The 20,505-nt window shown below is 53.4% G+C and overlaps 1 protein-coding gene across 2 annotated transcripts in view; it reads right to left on the bottom strand.

Annotated features, from left to right (window-relative positions):
* Positions 1-5,773, bottom strand: part of MYRF (myelin regulatory factor) — a 102,702-nt gene extending 96,929 nt beyond the window's left edge. The window contains exon 1 of one of the 2 annotated variants that reach the window (XM_075928474.1): positions 5,420-5,773. In XM_075928474.1, the coding sequence (XP_075784589.1) occupies positions 5,420-5,465 (46 nt within the window). In that variant the 5' untranslated portion in view covers positions 5,466-5,773. The remainder of the gene's footprint in view (positions 1-5,419) is intronic. The other variant, XM_075928476.1, reaches the window with a different exon arrangement.
* Positions 5,774-20,505: the final 14,732 nt, after the last annotated feature.

The raw sequence follows: 20,505 nt of genomic DNA, 5'->3' as shown, positions 1-20,505 counted from the left end.
CTGCGCCACTTTTATTCAAAGGCGAACTCTGAGCAACAACTGATTTTTGCTCCTCCTCCGAGCACTTGCTTATCGTTCCCCTGCATTGTCCAGCCTGCATTTAAAAGTGAAGGGGGGAGGCACTCAGGGGTGTGAAAAATCCACACCCCTGAGCTCCGCAGCAAGGCCGACCTAACCCCTAGGGTAGACACAGCTAGATCAACAGACGAATTGTTCCGTTAACCTAGCTACCCATGCAGCGAGGTAGATTACCCACAGTGATGGAAAAGGCAGCATCTCCTCTATGTTCAACAGCGGCGTAGCTGCAGTGGGGTAGCCGTGCGGCTGCAGGGGTTAGAGCGTAGACATGGCCACACACCAACAACAGGAGAGGGAGTGGGTTAGACCAAAGAGTCAGCAGTTCTGGGTTCAATTCCCTTCTCTTCCCTCATTTGACCTGGGGCACGGTACGTCACCACTCTGTGCCTCAGTTTCCCCACCTGCAAAACAAGGGACGACAGTGCGGAGCTGCCTTGCAGGGGGCTGCATTCCCTAACAACATCAGAAGAGCAAGCTGTGATCCAAGCACCAGAGAAGAGCACTGTGTCAGCCCCAGCAATGCACACTTACTGACACGCTCACTCCCTGGCTGATAAACATGGATTCACACTCACAGCTGAGAGATTCCTGTGACCCTTCAGGCAGTGACCAAATTCAGCAGTGGACCAGTGGCAGCCCTCATGCAAACAGGAATGTTAAATTGCGTTTAATTGAGTAACCCTGTAGCCATTGAAAATGCCAGCGGTTACACGTGGGGAGCGAGGGGCAGGCGGCTCCCCACGAGTACGTGAACTGATGAGCGCCAGCTCATCGTGAACCATGTACCAAGTTACACGTTCACATCCCTAGCGCAAACACAACCTCTCTGCGTACACACACAGAATCACTACCTGCAAAGGTACTGTACCCCGCACTAACACCCCACAAAAAGATTTAACAGGCCAGCCCTTAGAAAGCTGCCAAGCCACCCATCCACCCCCGTCCTGCTTGTTCTTCCTTTTAAAGCCGCTCGGCACATCTTTCCCGATGTACATTCTTTAACTACCTCTTATCTCGTAAATTAGCCGAGAGAGAGGGATCCCAAATAGCTGAACTCTGTCGTAACTGTTTCCCTCGTGTGTGTGTGTGTGTGAGGCAGGGAGGAAGGTAGGGTTTCTAGCAGGGTGCCAGCCAAGGGTCAGGCTTTTTATACTCCCAACCTTCCCTTTGATACAAAATACAAATGCTCTTGGTAAACACTGAGCACTGTGGAGAGAGACCAAACGTAAAGTCCTTTACCTTCCCTACCAGTTTCCACCATCCCACTCTCTGCTGCCGGCAGTTCTGCTGGGTGGTAATGAAATGGGCTGCAGCAAACCCTAAGATAAAGTCAGACCCAAAGAGCTACGTCCTTTTGGACTAAGGATAGGCAAATGCTTGTCCAGAGAACCTTCAGAGCCCACACGACCAAAACCAGCCTTCCCCCACATCTTCCTCCCATCAGCAAAGCCTGCACCCAAACCTTCCCGAGATGCTTTCAAAGACTCACTCCATCCAAAATCTCCTTGCCCCTATCGAATCACAGAGCAAGGCACAAAACATTTCTATCCTCTTTTTAACTCCTTCATCTCCAAGCCCCGTGCCAGCAAGCGAACTCCTACAGAAGAGAGACGGTCAACTCCAGTCTGACTGAAACCAGGAAACGTCTCCCTGAAATGAAGTCCCCATCTCCTGAGATTTTTCAGAGCCAAAGGGAACCAGAATCAAGCCTCACTCCTCACCATCCAGGCCCAAAGTTGGGGACCTGGGATCTAAGGATGCTCACTCACAAAGGAATGGCTGCTAGGCAAAATGCAAACTGAAGGGCACTGCTGTGATCTAGGAAAAGCTTTCTAACCCAATGCCATCTCCACATCAGCCTAAACATGGAAAAATAACTCTTTCCCCATGCAAAGTTTCAACAATCCTCTACCGCAGGCCTTTGCTATGAACAGGTGTGGAAATAGGAGGCAGCAATATCTAGCAGACTGAATATGAGGAAGGGGTGTGAACGATTAACCAGTTACTCGGTAAGTATCACCCTTACTGTGTGACACTTACAAGGTACTGGTTAATTGGTGCCCAGGAACCACCAGAGCCACTGCCAGTGTCTGCCCTAGCACTGGGATCCCACTTAGTCAGTTAACCAGTTAAATGGTAGGTTAACCTAATGTTTAACCAGTTAACTTATTAATTGGTATTTTACATCCTTGCTATGAAGCTAGCGACTGGGATCTCGTGGGTTTTAATCCTACCTGTTTCCCCAAGGGTTGCAAGGATTAATTAGTTAACCCTTACAGCACCTCGAAAATATCAAGTGCTTAAAGGATTATTCGTAAATATGTTGGACGTGCCAACAGTAGCCTCAAATCTGGTGAGACCCACTTTATAGTGAAGTAGAATGGACTCCCTGAATGATTTCAGCATGTCGCAATGTGCAGAAAGAAATTCCTGTTACCGTGAAATCTCTCCACTTAGGAGGAGAGTGATCTGGAGAAAGAAAAAAAAATGAATTCACCCTAAGAGGAGAAGGCTTGATTCAAACATGCAGCTCTCCCCGGGGGCAGAGGGGGGACGACAAGAATACTCAGTTTAAAGAAGTTACTATGTGGCTATGAATCGGTCCTACTAATGGAGTTTATCCTTAGAAATGAACACACTTCCAGAAGGTTGGGAAGAAATAAAGCATGTTTGTTCACCTGCTCTGAGATCCCAGATCAAATCTGACTCCTTGCTGGAAATCTAACAAAATAAGACACCACCCTTCAACTCCTCCTAGCTGAGGATCATTTTGACTATTCACACCTTCAAAACACCCTGGATGGCTGGCATGTGTGAGAGAGAAAAAATCTCTCTCATCACGTGGAAAGTGATCCTTTGTGCTAAAGCTACTTCCTCCGTTCCTCTCGTCCTCACCTACCACAGTGTAACAGACACTGATTCACACAACAGCACAGGACAAGGTGCCCAGGGGAAACACACTGTCATGTTGCCAGCTGCCGTGTGAACTAAGAGCTATAATAAGTTACACAACTTGCAGAGGTGGAAAAATGTCCCACAGCCCCCGGTTATCCTCACTTTCCATTGTCACAGGGGAAAGCAGGGGGAAAAGATTTTTAGTATTCAACCAAAAATAAATCAGATGGTTCCCAAAACTCTGCAACACACAAAACACACACAAACCCTCAAAATAACAAGAAAAAGGCAACCAAAGGTCACTGCCTCTAAACATTACATGGCACAGAACAAGTGGGGCAGCCAAGGAGCTAGGAGACTGCTATTTAGTGAGGATTCACCTGGACTGGGCCATTGGGAACCATGTCTAAACTAGAACCCAGCTAAAACCAGAGGCTGACTAGGGAGCAGTCTGGTGCATGTAAGAGCCTCTGGAGCAAGGCTTCCTGCCTGGTTAATCCTGTTCCACATGGGTCTTAGGGTCAGGATGAGAAAAAACAAGAGAATCTTTCCTATTGAGGAAAAGAGAGAGAGAGAGAGAAAGACGCTAGGGAAACAAAGGGAAAGATTTCACAGAACCCAGAACAGGAGAAACAGAAAGAGCAGCAGCCTTGTTCAGTCCAAAGCATTAGCTAACGCCCCTTCCATGGACCGGGCCTTCATTCCCCTATGATCTCAGTTGCTTCCTTGACAAACAAGCTCACTGGCATTTCCACATATGGTCCCCATCTCCTGTACTCCACATTCATACAGTATCAGCAAAGCTATACACCCCAAACATAGAGGAAGTGAATCTCAACAAAAAGACCAGAAGGGGTGTCAGACTCTGGCCTTGATCAGGGTACGAATCTGGACCTCAAGTCAAGTAGAGATTATACCGTCACCAGCAAGAAATGCTCCCGGGACCTGCTGTAAAAAGAGAACCTGATGAGGATGATCCTTCCTATTTTTCTTTTTGCCACCGGCTCTTTGCGCTGGATGCTGAGTGCAGATTCTGCACACCTGAACCGTTAGGCAGGTCCAGAGAAGAGGGCTCTCAGGGGAACACATAAGGAAGGGAAAAGACAATCTCCTGCAGAGAGACACAGAGTAAGAGAGAAAGCACTAACAAAACAGAAACACAGAGGGACGGAACAAAGAGAGATGTACAGACAGGGCAGTGAGGAGAAACAGTGAGAGAAAAAGAGGAATTAAAACAAAGGGCCGAAATGGCAGCAGGCTCCCACAGCTACATAACTCTCATTCCACTGAGTGATGCTTCATGCAACAGTTTAGTTTTCCTAACTGCCCAGGTATTACACAGTGGCTGCATTCTGCCCTTGGCCTGTGTCCAGAGCCCAGCAGAAGGGGTCTGATGCTCCTCTAGTGCCAATATTACACCGCCATAATGCCTCGAGCCTCACTCCTGATTCACACTGGCGGGAAGGGGAGAATACGAGCTGAGGTCTTCGGCAGATTGAGTGGAATCCGTGGCTCTGGTTGTGTCACCCTGGCCTACAGAAGCTCATTAGAAAGGTCATTTGGCCCCCGGCACAGAATGTTGTTGTAGGTCAGGAGAGGAGCTAGATACCAAACCGCAGCATTAACAGTTCTGACGGGACAAGGAGCAGTCCTGTAACACCTGGCGCGCTAATATATGTGCGTCTGTATGTACGTTTTGCCCACGAAAGCCCACGATACTATACATATTTGTTACTCTCGAAGGTGTCACCGGACTGCTTGTTTCTAAAGTTACAGACTAACATGGTTACCCCTCAGACTTTTAAACATACAAAGTTCTGTAGGGAAACCATTTCCAATGGGACAGAGCCAGCAGGGCAGGGAATCTGGGCAGATGTCCTTGGTGAGGGAGCAGAGGGATCTGTGTTGCTCGCCTTGGGGGGGATGGAGAGGTCCTCGGTCAAGGTGCCAGATCTCCACGGTGCACGGGGACTGGTGTGGAGGCCTTTGGTGCGGGGCAGGGGACTGCCGAGGCTGCGCCGTGCGCTGCTAAGGTGAAGGCTACGCGGGTGGCAAGCGCGGGCAGCCAGTGTCTCCAGCCTGGCAGTGGGGGTGACAGCCTGACCCCGTTCTGAGGTGAGGCGGAGGCGGGAGGGTGGCCTTGTTCAGACGCAGGGCTGTGCCCACCGGGCCACGGGCAGAGCCGGCGCCTACACCCTGGTGTGAGGGGGGCAAGCGCCAGCCAGCGGGCTTGGCTCCCCACTGGGGACGGGCCCCGGGGCCACCTCTGTGCCCAGGTCCCTGGAGGGGGGGGGACGAGGAGACCGGCCCGCGCCAGGTCCCTGCTGCAGTGGGTCTGTTCCCGGCCCAGGTGTGGGACCAGTGGGGACCCGGCGCTGCCCCGGGAGAGGCGCTGGCCGGGGAGCGGGGCGGCTGGGGGGTGCCGGGCTGCCCCCCGCGCTCTCACCTTCGAAGAAGCGCTGCAGAGCCTCCGTCTCGTCCACCACCTCCATGGCTGGGCCATGCACCGGGCCGCCGGGCTAGCGGCCGAGCATCCCCCCGGGCCCGCAGAGGGGACGCCCCGGGGCTCGGGCCGCGCGGCGCCGGCGGGGACCGGCCCCCGAGCGCTCCCGGCTGCCCCGCTCCGCCGCCCCGACAGCCCCGGCCGAGCGCGCCCCTGCGCGGAGCTCTCAGCCCCCGCGGGGTGTCGGCCCCGTCCGGCCCCGTCCGCTGCCCATCGGCCTCCGAGCCACCGCAGCAGCCCTGACACTCCGCTGGGGCGGCTGGCTCCGGGGCGCCCTGCCCGCGGCGCGGCTCCTCCCTGCCTCCGGCCCCGCCGCCCCGCCTCCCGCCCGGCCCCTCTGCCGGCCGCCGCGGGCAGTGCAAGCGCCCCGCCGCGGGGACCCCCTCCAGGGCTCGCCCCGCAGCGGCACCCGCGGGCTGGGACCCTCCTCCCCCACTCGGGGGAAGTTCCCGAAGTCCGCACCCCTCTCCCCAGCGAGGGTGACTCGCAGCGACCCCATCCCGCTTTGTTAGCGCTGGCTGCTTTGTATAGGCTCACTCACAAGCGCTGCTTTGCGAGCGGCCTGGCCCTTGCTCAGGGCTGAGCTAAGCAGGGTGCTTCCTTCAGGGCAGGAGCTGCTCAGGGTAGGGCCACTCTCAAAGCCGAGCCTGCCCCCGCTGCTTCATCCTGGTAGAGTTGCCAGGGGAGTCAGGCCTCAACGTGCACCTTTGGGATTGGAGGAACACGTGGCTGCCTACACTGATGTGTTAGGGCAGGGGCCTGGGGTGGGAGCCACTGACAAATAACCCTGCCCACGTGTTTTGGGATGAGAACCTGAGCTAGTTGGCAAAGAGATCTGAGAAAGCCCAGTCAGACCTTTGCCCTGATGGCCCAGCTCCACCTCCAGACAGAACATCTGTCCCATTCAGAAATGCCCCTCTACACCTCTTCCATACAAACTGCTCACCCCTCCACCACCCTGAGGCTATGTCTAGACTGCAGGCTTCTTTCGAAAGATGCTCTTTCGAAAGCATCTTTCGAAAGAGCATCTTTCGAAAGATCGCGTCTAGACTGCACGCGGATCTTTCAAAAGAAAAATCCGCTTTTTCGAAAGAGAGCACCCAGCGAGTCTGGATGCTCTCTTTCGAAGACGGCCTCTTTACATTGAAGAACGCCTTCCTTCGAAAGAGGAACTTTCGAAGGAAGGCGTTCTTCCTCGTGAAACGAGGTTTACCGCCATCGAAAGAAAAGCCGCGTTCTTTCGAAATAATTTCGAAAGAACGCGGCTTGAGTCTGGACGCAGGGGAAGTTTTTTCGGGAAAAGGCTACTTTTCCCGAAAAAACCCCTGAGTCTGGACACGGCCTGAGAGACAGCATGCTAGGGCCCCCCTTTCCTCTTGGACCCACTGAACACTCAACTCCCACTCCTAGGGCCAAGACCAAGGGGGAAAGAAAGTAACACTCATTCCTTGACACCCGCCTCATTAGCATCATCATTTTTGCCAATCACAACTTAAATTTAAGCAACAGGAGGCCGAAAAGGAATGGCCTGAGCCCTCGGCACATGCCCTCAGTCTTAAAACCTGACATCTTTCTTTCAATGGGGGAGGGAGGGCACATTTGTGTTTTCTTCCCCCAGATGTGTCCACAATCAATAATAATGCCTCAAAAAACATAACAGTATAGTAGCTAAATGAAGTTACAGTTATGTGGCCACAGTTAACCAAAGGCAGAGCCCCTGCCAGCGGAAGACTGTGGGCCCATTATCTTGTGGGTAGATAAAGCACACAATGAGGTTTTGTCCAGCCCCACAAACCAATTCAGAAGGGAAGATTCTCTTATATATATAAATATATTTTTCTCTCACACACAGCTGTGCAGTGACCAATTCTTCTCTGGGCAGTGGGGAGGGGGCTGAGGCTTGGGGATAGTAATAGGTCTATTCTTTCGGGGTTGGAAAGCAAGAGCTCAACAGCCTTTTTTCATCTCTCTCTCTCTCTTTCCATTAAGACAATTGTTATTCTCCATTACATCCCAGTCCCCCCCCCACACACACATACTCCCCCTGCCCACAGACACAAGCTGTGTGCACCCGGGGAGGAAGCAAAACAGTTCTCTATGGAGGCTGACATTAGCCATGGACCTGAATCAGAACCCAGATCCAAACGTTCCTCCCAAAATTGGATCTGGATGTGACAACAGGTTCCCCAAGCACAGTGACAGATGGGAAATAAATACATTCATTAGAATTGGTCCTGGCCAATCAAGAGCTGGTTCTGTATGCCATGAGGTTTAAGGGTGTCTGCATTTCAAGACTTCCCTGAACCTCATGGTACACAGAACCAGCTCTTGATTGGACAGGACCAGTTCTAATGAATTTATTTCCCTCTCTGGAAATAAAGAAGAGCCTGGAAATTTGGGCTGCTGTTTGGTAGCTTAAGGCCAGATCGGACCACCCTCTCTCACAGTGAGTAGCTACGTATTTCTTAAGTAGCACAGATACATCCAGACTAAGTTGCTATTCAATGTGAGTACATGTGGCTGGAGCTAGCCTTTCACAAGCAAGTGCCTCACACACTTCTCTGGCAGTTTTGTCACTTTTCACTCTTCTTATTCTTCTTTTTGTGGGTGGGTTAGCTGGTTTGGTCTTAGTTTCTATAAAATTCCAAAGGGCTGTCAAGGACTTTACCCCCGCCAGCTCCCTGCCCTGCCAATGGAACTCCATTTCTGCCCAGCAGGTAAACCCCTCTCCCAAGATGAGAGGGAAATTTGGTCTCCCCGTTCATTCAGGCCCTGCACTTTTTACCACTCTCTTTTGGGGCTCCAGGACAAGAAGAGAATATAGGCCAAGGTGTTCAGATACAGTCATTCGATGGGGCAGAATTTGCACCTTTGAAAAACTGCCCCTTGGTGTATGTGTTGATGTGGATAGTTCTTTGAAAATATCTGCAGCAGCCAAAAAAAAAATTAAAAATAACAGAATGCTAGGAACCACTAAGACAGAGATAACAGCACAGGAAATATAATAATGCCACTATATAAATCTATGCGACACCCACAGCTTGAATACTGCATGCAGGTCTGGTAGCCCCATCTCAAAAAAGAGGTATTAGAATTGGGGGGGGGGGAGGAATTAAGAGCTTGAAACAGCTCCCGTATGAGAAGAGATTCTTCAGTTTGGAAAAGCATTGATCAAAAGGGGATATGATAAAGGTCTATAAAACCATGATCAGTGTAGAGAAGGTGAAAGAGTTATTTACTCCTTGCCATAACACATGAACTAGGGGTCACCCCATTAAATGAGTTGGCGGCAGGTTTAAAACACACCATCCCAGGGCACGGTGTGAAGCCCAAAACTATAACAGGGAATTAGAATAGATCCCCCAGCAGCAATTAGCCAAGATGGTCAGGGACACAGCCCGAGTGCCAGAAGCTGGACGATAGGGAACGGATCACTCAATAATTGCCTTGTTCTCCTCCTCCCACTGAAGTACCTGGTATTCACCACGGTCGGACGATGGGATACGGGGCTAGATGGATCGTTGGTCTGACCCTGCATGGCCATTCTTACAGTCTTATTTACCTAGATCTGGGCTTCACGCCCCTCCCTTTCAACCCAGCCAAAGGACCCAGACTCTAGGCTAGATCCTCGGCGGGTGGAAATCAGTGTAGCTAACTGCATCCCAGGGGACAATGCTGAATGCCACCAGCTGACAAGCTGCCCCATCCTGAACGGAGCCCTAGGTCTAGAAGCCAGACAAGCATGTAGGGTGGCATTTTCCAAAGAGATCCGGATTGGCCAAACGCTGCTTCTCATGTAGACACCACCCTCATTGAAACCAGTGCCCACCCCCCAGACCACTGACATCAACAGAAGCACAGCTAGGCCCACTGGCGATGGGCGAGGGGAGTTGCAGGGGGCATGTCCCCTGCAAATGCTGTGGGTAAGAGGGGTAGGGATCAGAGCCTCTGGGCAGCCTGAGACATATGAGGGGAGGGGCTGATGCCCATAGGAGGGATCGGTTCCTCCCCACATTCACCGATAGCCATGGGGCGGGGGTGATGCAGAGCAAACCGGCTCTGGCTGCTGGCACATCTCTCAGGAGACCCAGACCATCCCCCGCACTCACCAGCAAGAAGCAGAGCCATGTTGCTCCATTTCCCTCTGTAGCTTGACCCCAGCTGTGACCATGCCAGCAAAGGTCCTTCACTCGCTGCCGTGGTAGACCGACCAGGGAAGCGTCATGGCAGGAGTTCCATTTTGGGCCGTCTGCATTCGGCCAAGCGGGCGTCCGAAGCCTCAGACCCGGGTTGGAGCGCTCATCGGCGCAGCCTGCAGACACCAGGTGTGGGGTGACCTCCATATAAAGAGACAGGCCTCCATATATATGCCAAGGAGCTCAGGGCAGTGCAGGGTCTTCCTGTCTCACCTCACGGACCACTCGGCCACAATGTCCTACATCAACAGGCAGAGAGGGGCTCACTCCCCAGGGCTCTGCCCGGACTTCTGCATCCTCCATAACATCCGTTTGGAGGTGCATCACCTTCCAGGGGTCAGGAAAGCCATCACCAACCAGCTCTTCTTACCACCCCGGGGTGGTTTCCATTTGCTTCCAGGAGGACTGGTTTGCCACTTGGCAGAACAGGAAATGCCAAAGTTTCTGCTCCAGGTGAGGTCTAGAGAAAGGGTCCCTCTCAGACGCCTTTCTCCTTCCCCGGATGGGAGGGTTTTTCCTACACTTTTCCTCCAATTCCCCTCATGGGCAAGGTCCTGCAGAACGGGGCTCAACGAATCATCCTTAGGAACATACGAACAGCCATACTAGGTTGGACCAAAAGTCTGCACCAGCATCATTTCGGAACTCTGATGCACCTTGCGCTGCTTCCATAGCTCCTGCTGATTCGACTGGACTTGCTGTTCCAGTGGCGTGGCCACCTTCTGCTCCCCAACCTAGTGTCTCTCCATTTCACTGGGCTGCTTCATGGCTGAACTGGGAGGAGCAATCCCGCTTGCAGAGGGTACCACAAGTTCTCCGGGAAAGCCGACAATCAGGCAGACATACACGGCGAAGTGGACTAAGTTCTCTCTCTGTGGGCCACACAGAAAGGGGTTTCCCCTGCTGAAGCCCCTTTACCAACTATTTTGGTCTACCTCCTCCAGCTGAAGCATCGGGGCCTGGCACATGCTTCAGTCAAGGTTCTCCCCATTATGTAGAAATAACCTCATGCAGTGTCGACATGGATTATGTTATTTCGGAATAATGTCAGTCATTCCAAAAGAACGCTGCTGGGTAGACGTACCCTCAGTGAAGAGGGAAACTGAATTGTCCTCTTGTCCTAGGTGAGGGGCCTTTGAAGGAAGACAAGGAGAAAGAGCTGTGTGCAGGGGATTTAGCTAAAGATGTAATGAACTGAATTCTTGGAATAAGGACCCTGCAGGATAGGTGTGAGGCTTGCAAGTTGTCAGTGCCCAACACTGCCCGAGCCAGGGGTGACTGGTAAAGAAGAACATGTGGGGACACCGGCCATATGACTGCCCCCCATATGCCTCCTCCCCACATCACACAGGGAGACTGAGATAACACCCCCTCTACCCAGCCGTGGGGTGCCTGGAAGGGGAGTATACTGACGCCAGCCCTTGATGGAGAGGGCGCAGCCTGAGTCTGGCATGGTGGCATCACGTAGGTGCCATGTGACCCAGGACATGAAGACAGACCTTGGCAGTGGTTGGTGGGGCCATAGACACCGCTGTGATGAGATCTGCCGCTGCGAGGAACCTTTCCCACTCCAAGGAGGCTGGAAGGGTGTAAATGGTTGGAAAATAAAAGGGAAGGAGCCAGGGAACTGAGTGATACATCGTCCTTCAGAGCCCCCTCAAAGGGAACATTTGCCCACTGGTTTGGCACAGGAGGAACTGGAATGAGGAAGCGGCTGGAATTGTTTACTTGGCCTCCCCGTCTAGCTCTTCAATTTCCCCTGAGCCGGCTGCTGATGGGAATGGCATCCCTGGGACTGACGGGGCTGCAGCTTGGATTTTTGTTCCTCATGGGCCCAGGGATGTACAAGTCCAGCGTTTTAGGGAAGTACGAGAGTCTTTTATCCCGTGACTTGGTGCTCAGCAAACAGGGCGAGCCCGTCCAAGAGGGGGGTCTTGAATTGATTGCAGCGCCTCCACGGAGAGTCCCTAGGGGAGCAGCCAAGACACCCTGTCCACGGAGATCCCAAATGCCACAGTATAGGCCACAGAGTTCGCCACGTCAGAAGCCGCCTGAAGCACAGCTCTGGCTACGGAGGCTTCCTTGCAGCTGAGGGCCTGAAATTCCTTCCTGGGAGCCTCAGGCAAGGCAGACTCAAACTTGAGCATTGCCTGCCACATGCTCAGGTGGGCTATCAGGGCTTGGTGGTTGGCCACGTGGACCTGAAGGCTGGAGGAGGAATGAAATATATGTCCAAACAGATCAAGCCTTTTAAGAGTCTTTATCCCTGGGGGTTGCAGCTGTTTGGCCCTGGTGCTCTTGGTGGCTCCACCACCATAAGAACGGCCATACTAGGTCAGATAAAAGGTCCATCTAGCCCAGTGTCCTGTCTTCCGACAGTGGCCAATGCCAGATGCCCCACAGCCCTGGTCTACACTAGGACTTTATTTCAAAATACCCCCTCCCCCCAGGTTGAATTTACAAATAGCGTGTCCATACTACCAGCCCCGTTATTTCAAAGCCACGGGCACCGGAATTCCAAATCTGTACTCCTGCTTTTCCTCAGGAGTCACGCTCATTCCCAAATAGTTATTTTGAAATAGTGGTAGACTGGACGCTCCGGTGCTGCTATTTTGAAATAATTACTTCCTAGAGTAATTCGAATTCATTACTCCCCAGAGCTTCTGGGGGCTCTACATCCGAGGCAGCACGTCCACGTGAATGGGAGCCTGCCTCGGGCTAATTTCGAGGCTTCCCTGTAGTGTGGACAAATCGGGAGTTATTAAGTCGAATTTAGTAATTTTGAAATAGTTTCCTAGTGTAGACACGGCCAGAGGGAGTGAACAGAAGAGGCGATCATCAAGAGAGCTCTCCCCTCCCACCCATTCCTAGCTTATGACAAACAGAGGCTAGGGACCCCACTCCCTGCCCATCTTGGCTAATAGCCATTGATGGACCTAACCTCCATGGATTTATCTAGCTCTTTTTTGAACCCTGTTACAGGAACTGAGAGGAGAGGAAGCCCAGCAGCAGCCTGTATAGCACGGCATGTGCACGCCACTCTAGGGGGCGCTGGAGCCAGTTCAGAAAAACTTCTGGCACAGGTGCATGTGGGGAACACACACCCCTAAGTTTAATGGACGTGAGCAAACATTAGATGAAGAAACTACAGACCCACAGTGTGTACTGTCCAGCCTCCTCGAGAAATGCCACAGCCCAGCAGTGCGCACCGCACACCCTCGAGAAAGGCCACCGCCCGGCAGTGCGCACCGCACACCCTCGAGAAAGGCCACCGCCCGGCAGTGCGCACCGCACACCCTCGAAAAAACGCCACCGCCCGGCAGTGCGCACCGCACACCCTCGAGAAACGCCACCGCCCGGCAGTGCGCACCGCACACCCTCGAGAAACGCCTCAGCCCGGCAGTGCGCACCGCACGCCCTCGAGAAACGCCACCGCCCGGCAGTGCGCACCGCACGCCCTCGAGAAACGCCACCGCCCGGCAGTGCGCACTGCACAGCTCCCATACACATCTTTCCAGCAACAGTGTGCAGTGCCCCCTACCACTACCAGAACACACAGGTATGTCCCCCGACACCGTTATGAGCCACCCTGCCTACTACACACAGGGAGGAGATTTTAAGAATGACAAAAGGCCCTTGAGAGTGTCCTGTTAACTACTGGAGCCGTAACAGAGAGTAACTCTTAACCCCTGGCTAAGTGTCCTTCTGCTCAGTAGCTTCTGAGTGTGCCTACAGCCTGTACCCTGGAAATGCTGGTTTCTGGTGACTGCTCTCCAGTGTTAGCATAAGGCCAGTGACTTAGAAATAATTCATGGAATAATTTGGTGACTTTGGGCAATCATATCAACCTCGCCAGGTATTTGTACAGAGCTTATCGTGATGGTCTCTGGGAACCCAACAGTTGTGTTTATCAGTGCATTATATGATCCTCATCATCACCAATTTGTGGGGAGCATCTCGCAGTCACAAATGGATTTTGCCCTTAAGCTAGAGTGGTGTTATCCCTCCAGGGACAATTGGGGAACTAAGGCAAAGGATTGATGAAGTGATATCCCAGCTTTGCACAGAAAGGAGACCTGGTTTTAATGCCACAGACTGAGTCCCAGTTCTGTGCCAGCTTCAGTCTTACTCGTGTTTTTACCCACATTCACTCTTCTCCCAGCATTTCCTGAAACAGGCGAGCTGTTCGTTCCCTCACTCACCTTCTCCTACATCATGGATATTTATATTCCAGAATTGCCCACGGGCCTTGATCACGGCCCCTGGTCTGAAGAGGAACTGCTGCTGCTTCTGGCTCTCTCTGGATCTGATGAAAGGTAGGAGATGGGTTGTGCTTTAGCAAAGCTTTTGATACAGTCTCCCATAGTCTTCTTGCCAGCAAGTTAGGGGAGTACGAATTGGATACTTCATGACGGTTAGGTCCATCAATGGCTATTAGCTGGGCTGGGTAGGAATGGTGTCCCTAGCCTCTGTTTGTCAGACTGGGAATGGGCGACAGGGGAGGGATCATGTGATTCCCTCTTGTGTTCACTCCCTCTGGGGCATCTGGCCGCTGTCGGCAAACAGGACACTGGGCTAGGTGGAGCTTTGGTCTGACTCAGTGTGGCCATTCCTGCATTCTTGTATTATGGATAAATGGACTGTAAGGTGGACAGAAAGCTGGCTAGATCATGAGGCCCAATGGGCAGTGCTCAACGGCTCTATGGCTGGTTGGCAGCTGGTGTCAGACGAGGTGCCCCAAGGGTCGGTTCTAGGGCCGGTTTTGTTCAACATCTTCATTTATGACCTGGGTGAGGGGATGGTTTGCACCCTCAGCAAGTCTGCAGATGACACTAAGCTAGGGGGAGAGGTAGACACTCTGGAGGGGAAAGGATAGGGTCCAGAGTGACCTGGACAAATTGGAGGATTGAGCCAAAAGAAATCTGATGAGGTTCAATAAGGACAAGTGCAGAGTCCTTCACTTGGGGTGGAAGAATCCCAAGCATTGTTACAGGCTGGGGACCAGTTGGCTGGGCAGCAGTTTGGCAGAAACAGACCTATGGATTACAGTGGATGAGAAGCTGGATATGAGTCTACAGTGTGCCCTTGTAGCCAAGAAGGCTAGTGGCATATTAGGACGCATTAAGAGCATTGCCAACAGAGCTAAGGAAATTATTATTCTCCTTTATTTGGCACTGGTGAGGCCACATCTGGAGTAGTGCATTCAATTCCGGGGGGCCCCCATTACAGAAAGAACATGGATGCATTGGAGAAAGTCCAGCGGAAGGCAACACAAATAACTTATGAGGAGAGGTGAGGGATTTGGGCTTATTTCATCTATAGAAGCGAAGAGCGAGGGGGGATTTGATAGCAGCCTTCAACTTCCTGAAGGGGGTTCCAAAGAGGATGGAGAGAGGCTGGTCTCAGTGGTGACAGATGGCAGAATGAGGAGCAATGGTCTCAAGTTGCCGTGGGGGAGGTCTAGGTTGGATATTAGCAAAACACTATTTCCCTAGGAGGATGGTGAAGTGCTGGGAGGGGTTCCCTAGGGAGGGGTGGAATCTCCATCCCTAGAGGTGTTTAAGGCCAGACTCAACAAAGCCCAGGCTGGGATGGTTTAGTTGGGGTTGGCCCTGCTTTGGGCAGGGGGCTGGACTTGATGACGTCCTGAGGGCTCTTCCAGCCCTAGGATCCTATGAGTCCTGCAGAGGGTGAGGGATATGCCCAGATTTAGCCGCTGTGGAAAGGAGGAAGAACAGTTGTGTCCAGAACAAGCCACGACTCTCCCTTGCATAGGGGCTAGTGTGTGATTAACAAACGAGCTCTTGGAGATTTTGAACCTTGTGAAATTAAACAGTGCTGCTTTAATCCATCACGGTAACTTAGAAAGTACTCTCTGTGAGGATCCAATAATGGGATCAGAAAGTAGGGTCAGCCCAGTGGGTGCCTCTCTTTGCTCTTCGCCAGAGCCTCCTTCATGGCATGTTGTCTGCTCTTTTTCACCCTCCGGTTGTTTTCCTCCATCGTGCTCTCTCGTGCAGACTGCGTCCTTCTCCATCATCCTTCTCCCTCCCTCTCTCACATACACACGCTCCCTTCCTCATTTCCTCTAGGTCACGTTGTCTGTAAACACTGCTCCCTCTATGTCGGGCACATTGATTCTGAGTGCCAGCCAGGAAAGGGGGGGGGATTACTCACCCAAGGTGTGGGTGCTGTTCCCTTCAGCTCTGAATCTCAAAGTCCAGCAGTACAACCAAAAATAATTCAACAGCACCCAGTGAACGGCCAGGACTTTCCGACAGAGCTAGAGCATCCAAGCCCTGGGGCCCATTTCCTCTCTCTGTCTTGGCACCAAATCCGGACAGGAGCCTCATTGCCCATAGAGTAGCTAAAGGGGATCCCTTTGGGTACCAGGCTGTTGAGGTACCACGACCTCAAGGTGGGGTGCCCTAACCTAGAACAGCAGCCTATGGGGTGTGCCGGCCTATTTCCAGCTGAAAGGGGTCGGCAAGGCCAGAGGAGTCGGAGTCACTAAGCCAAGCAGTACGGATGTGGGTAAGGGACCCCAGAGGCACCTGGCATCTCTTGCTGGTGAACAAGGCGTGAGGGTCGCGGTGGTCCTGTCTGTGCGCTGGGAGCAAGGGGCGTGGCGACCGTGCCAGTGACCCACTCATGACTGTCTACGTGACGGGTCTGTGTGCAGGGCTGACCCAGAGCGGAGCCAGACCAGCGCTGTGCTCACCCGTCAGCAGGCTGCAGGCGGAACAGAGTTCCCCCTTGTCAGGTGACTAATCGGGTGGTTTCGGGGAAAGCTGTTGAAAGCAGCAGGACTGCGCCTCACTGGGTGGGGCTCCGCTCCCCGCCCCACCCCCATAGGAGCTGCCTGGGCCCCAGCCATTGTGTCTTCCCCGTGTCCTTTTATTTTCAGCTCCCTCCTCCATTGCTCCAACAATCCCCGTGCAGCAGTCTGCTGACAGTGCCACCAGCACTTATGGCCCTCTCCCAAGGCCCACGGGGGACAGAGACTGGCCCCCCTCCCTCGAGACCTCCACGTTACTCAACTCAGCAAGCCCTGGTCCCCTCTCTTCCTTCTTAGCTGCCTTGGGCTGATGGGGCAATGGGCCCTTTAGACCAGCCAGGTTGATTGTCTAATTACCCCCCCCTCAACTTTTTCCAGGGGAACCAATTGACATGGGAGTGATCAGAGAGCAGAAGCGCCCTGTGACGCTGCAGCTTGACCTATGTTGTGTGGCGCACTCGGGGTGGGTAAGAAAGGCTGATCGGGTGTTGGACGGGCCCTGCGGTTATCTCTTGCGAGGACGTTGCTGTGGTCTATTGAGAGTGTGGGGGCCTGTTTAACATGATAGGCACAGACAGAATCTGGACCAAGTCATGGGAAAGACTCCCATGAACCAAACCGGGCGTTGGCATTGTCCGCACCTGCTTATGCCCTGGACTCTGACGTGTGTCCCGGGATCAGCCTCGGCTCTGTATTAGTGATGGGTTTGATGGGAATGCTCTAGGAACGGAGTGACTGAAAAAGCTGGTACAACACCAACAGCCTGACTGTGGAGCAGCACAGACCCCAGAGCAGACCCACCAGGTGATCTCTTTGCCCTGACACCGGCACCCATTCAAGGTCTCAGCCTTGACAATCAGAACCTCCCACTAAGTCCTCACGACTGAAGATATTGCCTTGGCGTCTGCAGCCAGGACAGCTCGTCAGACCGTTGCCTGGCACAGGGGAGCCCCGGGAGTGCAGAAGAGGCAGCGTTCCCAGGCGCTGGGCTGGAGTAGGGAACTCACCCCAGCAAGAGCAAAGCATGAGCGTGAACTCACCCACTTCCACACGCACGTGCAAAAGTGCGCCTGGAGGGGGGCTACCCCGTCAGACCCCGGCAACTAGCACATTCTAAAACCCTGAGGCAGGTGAGGCCACTTCAGTGCGCGCAGGAGGCAGCCCAAGCTGAAGACGTGGGCACGTCCAACATGCCTCAGAACGTGCTAGTCAGCGCGCAGGAGCGATCCCCTTCCAAAACACACCTTGGATCCCAATCACAACAAGCCCTTCAGCTCACCCCTTGAGAGGGGCTCGCCCCTACGAACAGGCGTGTTCCACACCCATGAACACTTAGGGCCGCCTCGAGCAGTGACACTCAGACCTGGGTGGTTCAGGAGCCAAACTCGCCACCCGCATGACCCACAAGAGCCACGGCAGTGTGAATTCACTTCTGATTTGCCACACCGGTGTATACAGAAAGCTCAGCCAACAACTGTTTAGCAATAAGAGGCGGGAGAAGGACAAATGAAGGGATGGGCTCGCCCCTGCAAGAGCGGCTGCCATTTTGGAAGTCTTGCAAGTTCATTCCAGTCAGCCGTTAGGTGTGTTGGGGGCCACAGGAAGGGCCTGGGGCCTCAGTGTGGAGGAGCAATGATGAATTATTCTAGTCCCAGAGCCTTCTTGCCCCTTTCACTGGAAATACCACTTCCTGGGTGGGGTCCGTACGGTAGCAGACAGTAATTATGTCGTGAATAATACCAGGCACTTCCTATTTGTCACCATTAATCTGCGCCAGTGTGCTACCCGGAGCCTCTGTTCCAAGACCCACACTCAGCCTCCCCCCCCCAAGTTATCTTACAGCCCCACGGGACCCTAAACTGCTGCTCCTGCATCTCCGTCCTGTAGCCACCCCCCTCAGACTAGCCCCCCTTCAGGGACACTTCCCCACAGCCCCAGCACGAGGGACAGGCTCCGATGTGCAGCCTTCCTTTATTTCTTTTAAATCAATGGCATCATTTTTGCCATTTCGGGGCCAGGCCTTTGTGGTTAATGAGTAACCAATGGGCGATTGATCGGCGCAGTTCCCTTGCTGAGAAGAGATAACAGAATAAGCCCGATTCTGCTTCCGTCTCAGCCAGCGCGGGACGGGGGTTCCAGGGAGGGGAGTGAGATCTAACCAGCGAGGTGCCCTACACCGATGGCCTTTCACTCGCAGCACACGGGCGCTCCACATCCCCACAGACCACCCCGGGGGAAAGACCCAAGTATGCCTGCCTGTCCCATCCGTGCTAGAGACATTCACCCGTGTGCCGAGTCAGGTGTGGGTCATTGAGAGGCTCACACGTGGGCGTGTGTTTTCAGATGGCACGTCCACATGGGCCCTCTGTCATGGAGGGTGAAGAGCGATGCTGATGACTTTATGGCAACAAGCCATTCCGAGTGCTGAGGGACACTGTCCCTGGCTTGGATTACTACTGGCACCAAAGGCAAATGTCCGGGGGGTCCATCGCTGTGGTCGCTAAGGGTGTCTGGGGACTGCTGGTGAATGGAGTGAGTCTGTTCTCCTTCGGTGATTGGAGTGAGGCTACACACCAAACCGGGCGACGAGAGGGATGCGATTTGCACTGTGATCTCAAGACAAATGCTGCTCATTGGGAGGTGGGGGGGTCCCGAGTTTCATTAAGGGGCTGGGGTGAAGGCTGAAGAGATACTGTGGAGTCCCAGTTTGCCTGGCGCCCGAGGGAGAGGCAGCTCAAGCAAGCAGGGTTTTGTTTAGGTGGCCGCACAACTTCCATTATAAAATGGCAGGGTTCTGCACAGCTGGCCAGGCACTCCCATAATAACCACACTCGCTGACAGAGGGAAGAATTGCAGCAGTGTTTGAGGCCAAGAGATGCTATAACAGAGAGATAAAAGCTATCAGGCAACCGGAGAGAGACCCACACAGAGAGAGAGAGAGACATGGGGGCAGGGAGGAAGAGAACTAAATCCAACTTGGTTTAATTTTATAAGGCTGCCTGGCGAGTCTCATCGGAGTGCCCACGAGGGGAGAGACCCATGGAGAAGGCCATGCAGAGAGCGTCTTGAAGGGCAGAAATGATATGAACAGAAAGATAATGAGAAAGACCAAGGAATATGGCAAGAGAGGAGTGTGCTCTAAGCTGACCAGATGTCCCGATTTTATTAGCACAGTCCTGATACCTGGGGCTTTGTCTGACATAGGTGCCTGTCCCCCGCCCCTGACACACACACACACCCCAACCCAGTTGTCCAGACTTGCGGTCTGGTCGCCCCTGGGGGGAGAACTTGTGCAGTGACTGCAGCTCGTACCCTTTGGCCGGTGTGAGCTCCTGTTGCCCCGTGATGCGAGGCGGGTGCTTATGCTTAACGTTCATGAGTCCCACAAATGGAAGAGATTCCTCAGGGATCCTCTTGTCCAGCCCTTAGCACAGGTTCATTCTGCGGGACCCGCAGGCTCCTCAGCAGTTGACGGGCTGTGACAGCGCCGTGGGAGAGGCACACAGACTTGGAGTGAAAATGAATGGAGCTGCCTTGCGGGCACCAGCGGGGAGCTCTCATGAGGCGGTGGGTTATGGGTGGCTTTTTTCCCCTCTCTCCATTGCGTGGAGATGGGCTGTTCCCACGGGGCAGGATGAAGATAACCTGGGACGGCCCTTACATCAACTGTGCTGTAATCATTGCTAACTAGACTGTGTGAAAGCCAACAAGGCCAATGACCTAGGAGCGACTGACACTGTCCCCTGTGCTGCTCCAACACTTCCTCCTGCCGGTTCCCACACAGTCCTAGTGACAGAAGGGTGGCCAGGCCAACCCCTGTAAGACCAACAAACGGGACCTCCTTAGGACAGCCCAGTTACAGAAAGCAGGCTAAGAGTCCATACGCTTCAATGCGGACCTGGCCCCTGCATCCCCAATCCAACCCCTCTGTCTCTGGGATGTCGTTTCACCCATCTTCCCTCCCTTTCTTCATTTCCAATAGAAGCCCTCCCATGCCAATAGAGTGAGACAATGTAGCTAGCGCTCCTCTACCTTGGCCCTTAACGGTGTGCTAT

Source organism: Pelodiscus sinensis, chromosome 4 (assembly GCF_049634645.1).
Source record: "Pelodiscus sinensis isolate JC-2024 chromosome 4, ASM4963464v1, whole genome shotgun sequence".
NCBI classification, from domain to species: domain Eukaryota; kingdom Metazoa; phylum Chordata; order Testudines; family Trionychidae; genus Pelodiscus; species Pelodiscus sinensis.
Note: the sequence above shows the minus strand (reverse complement) of the source record. Positions and strands in the feature narration are given on the sequence as shown.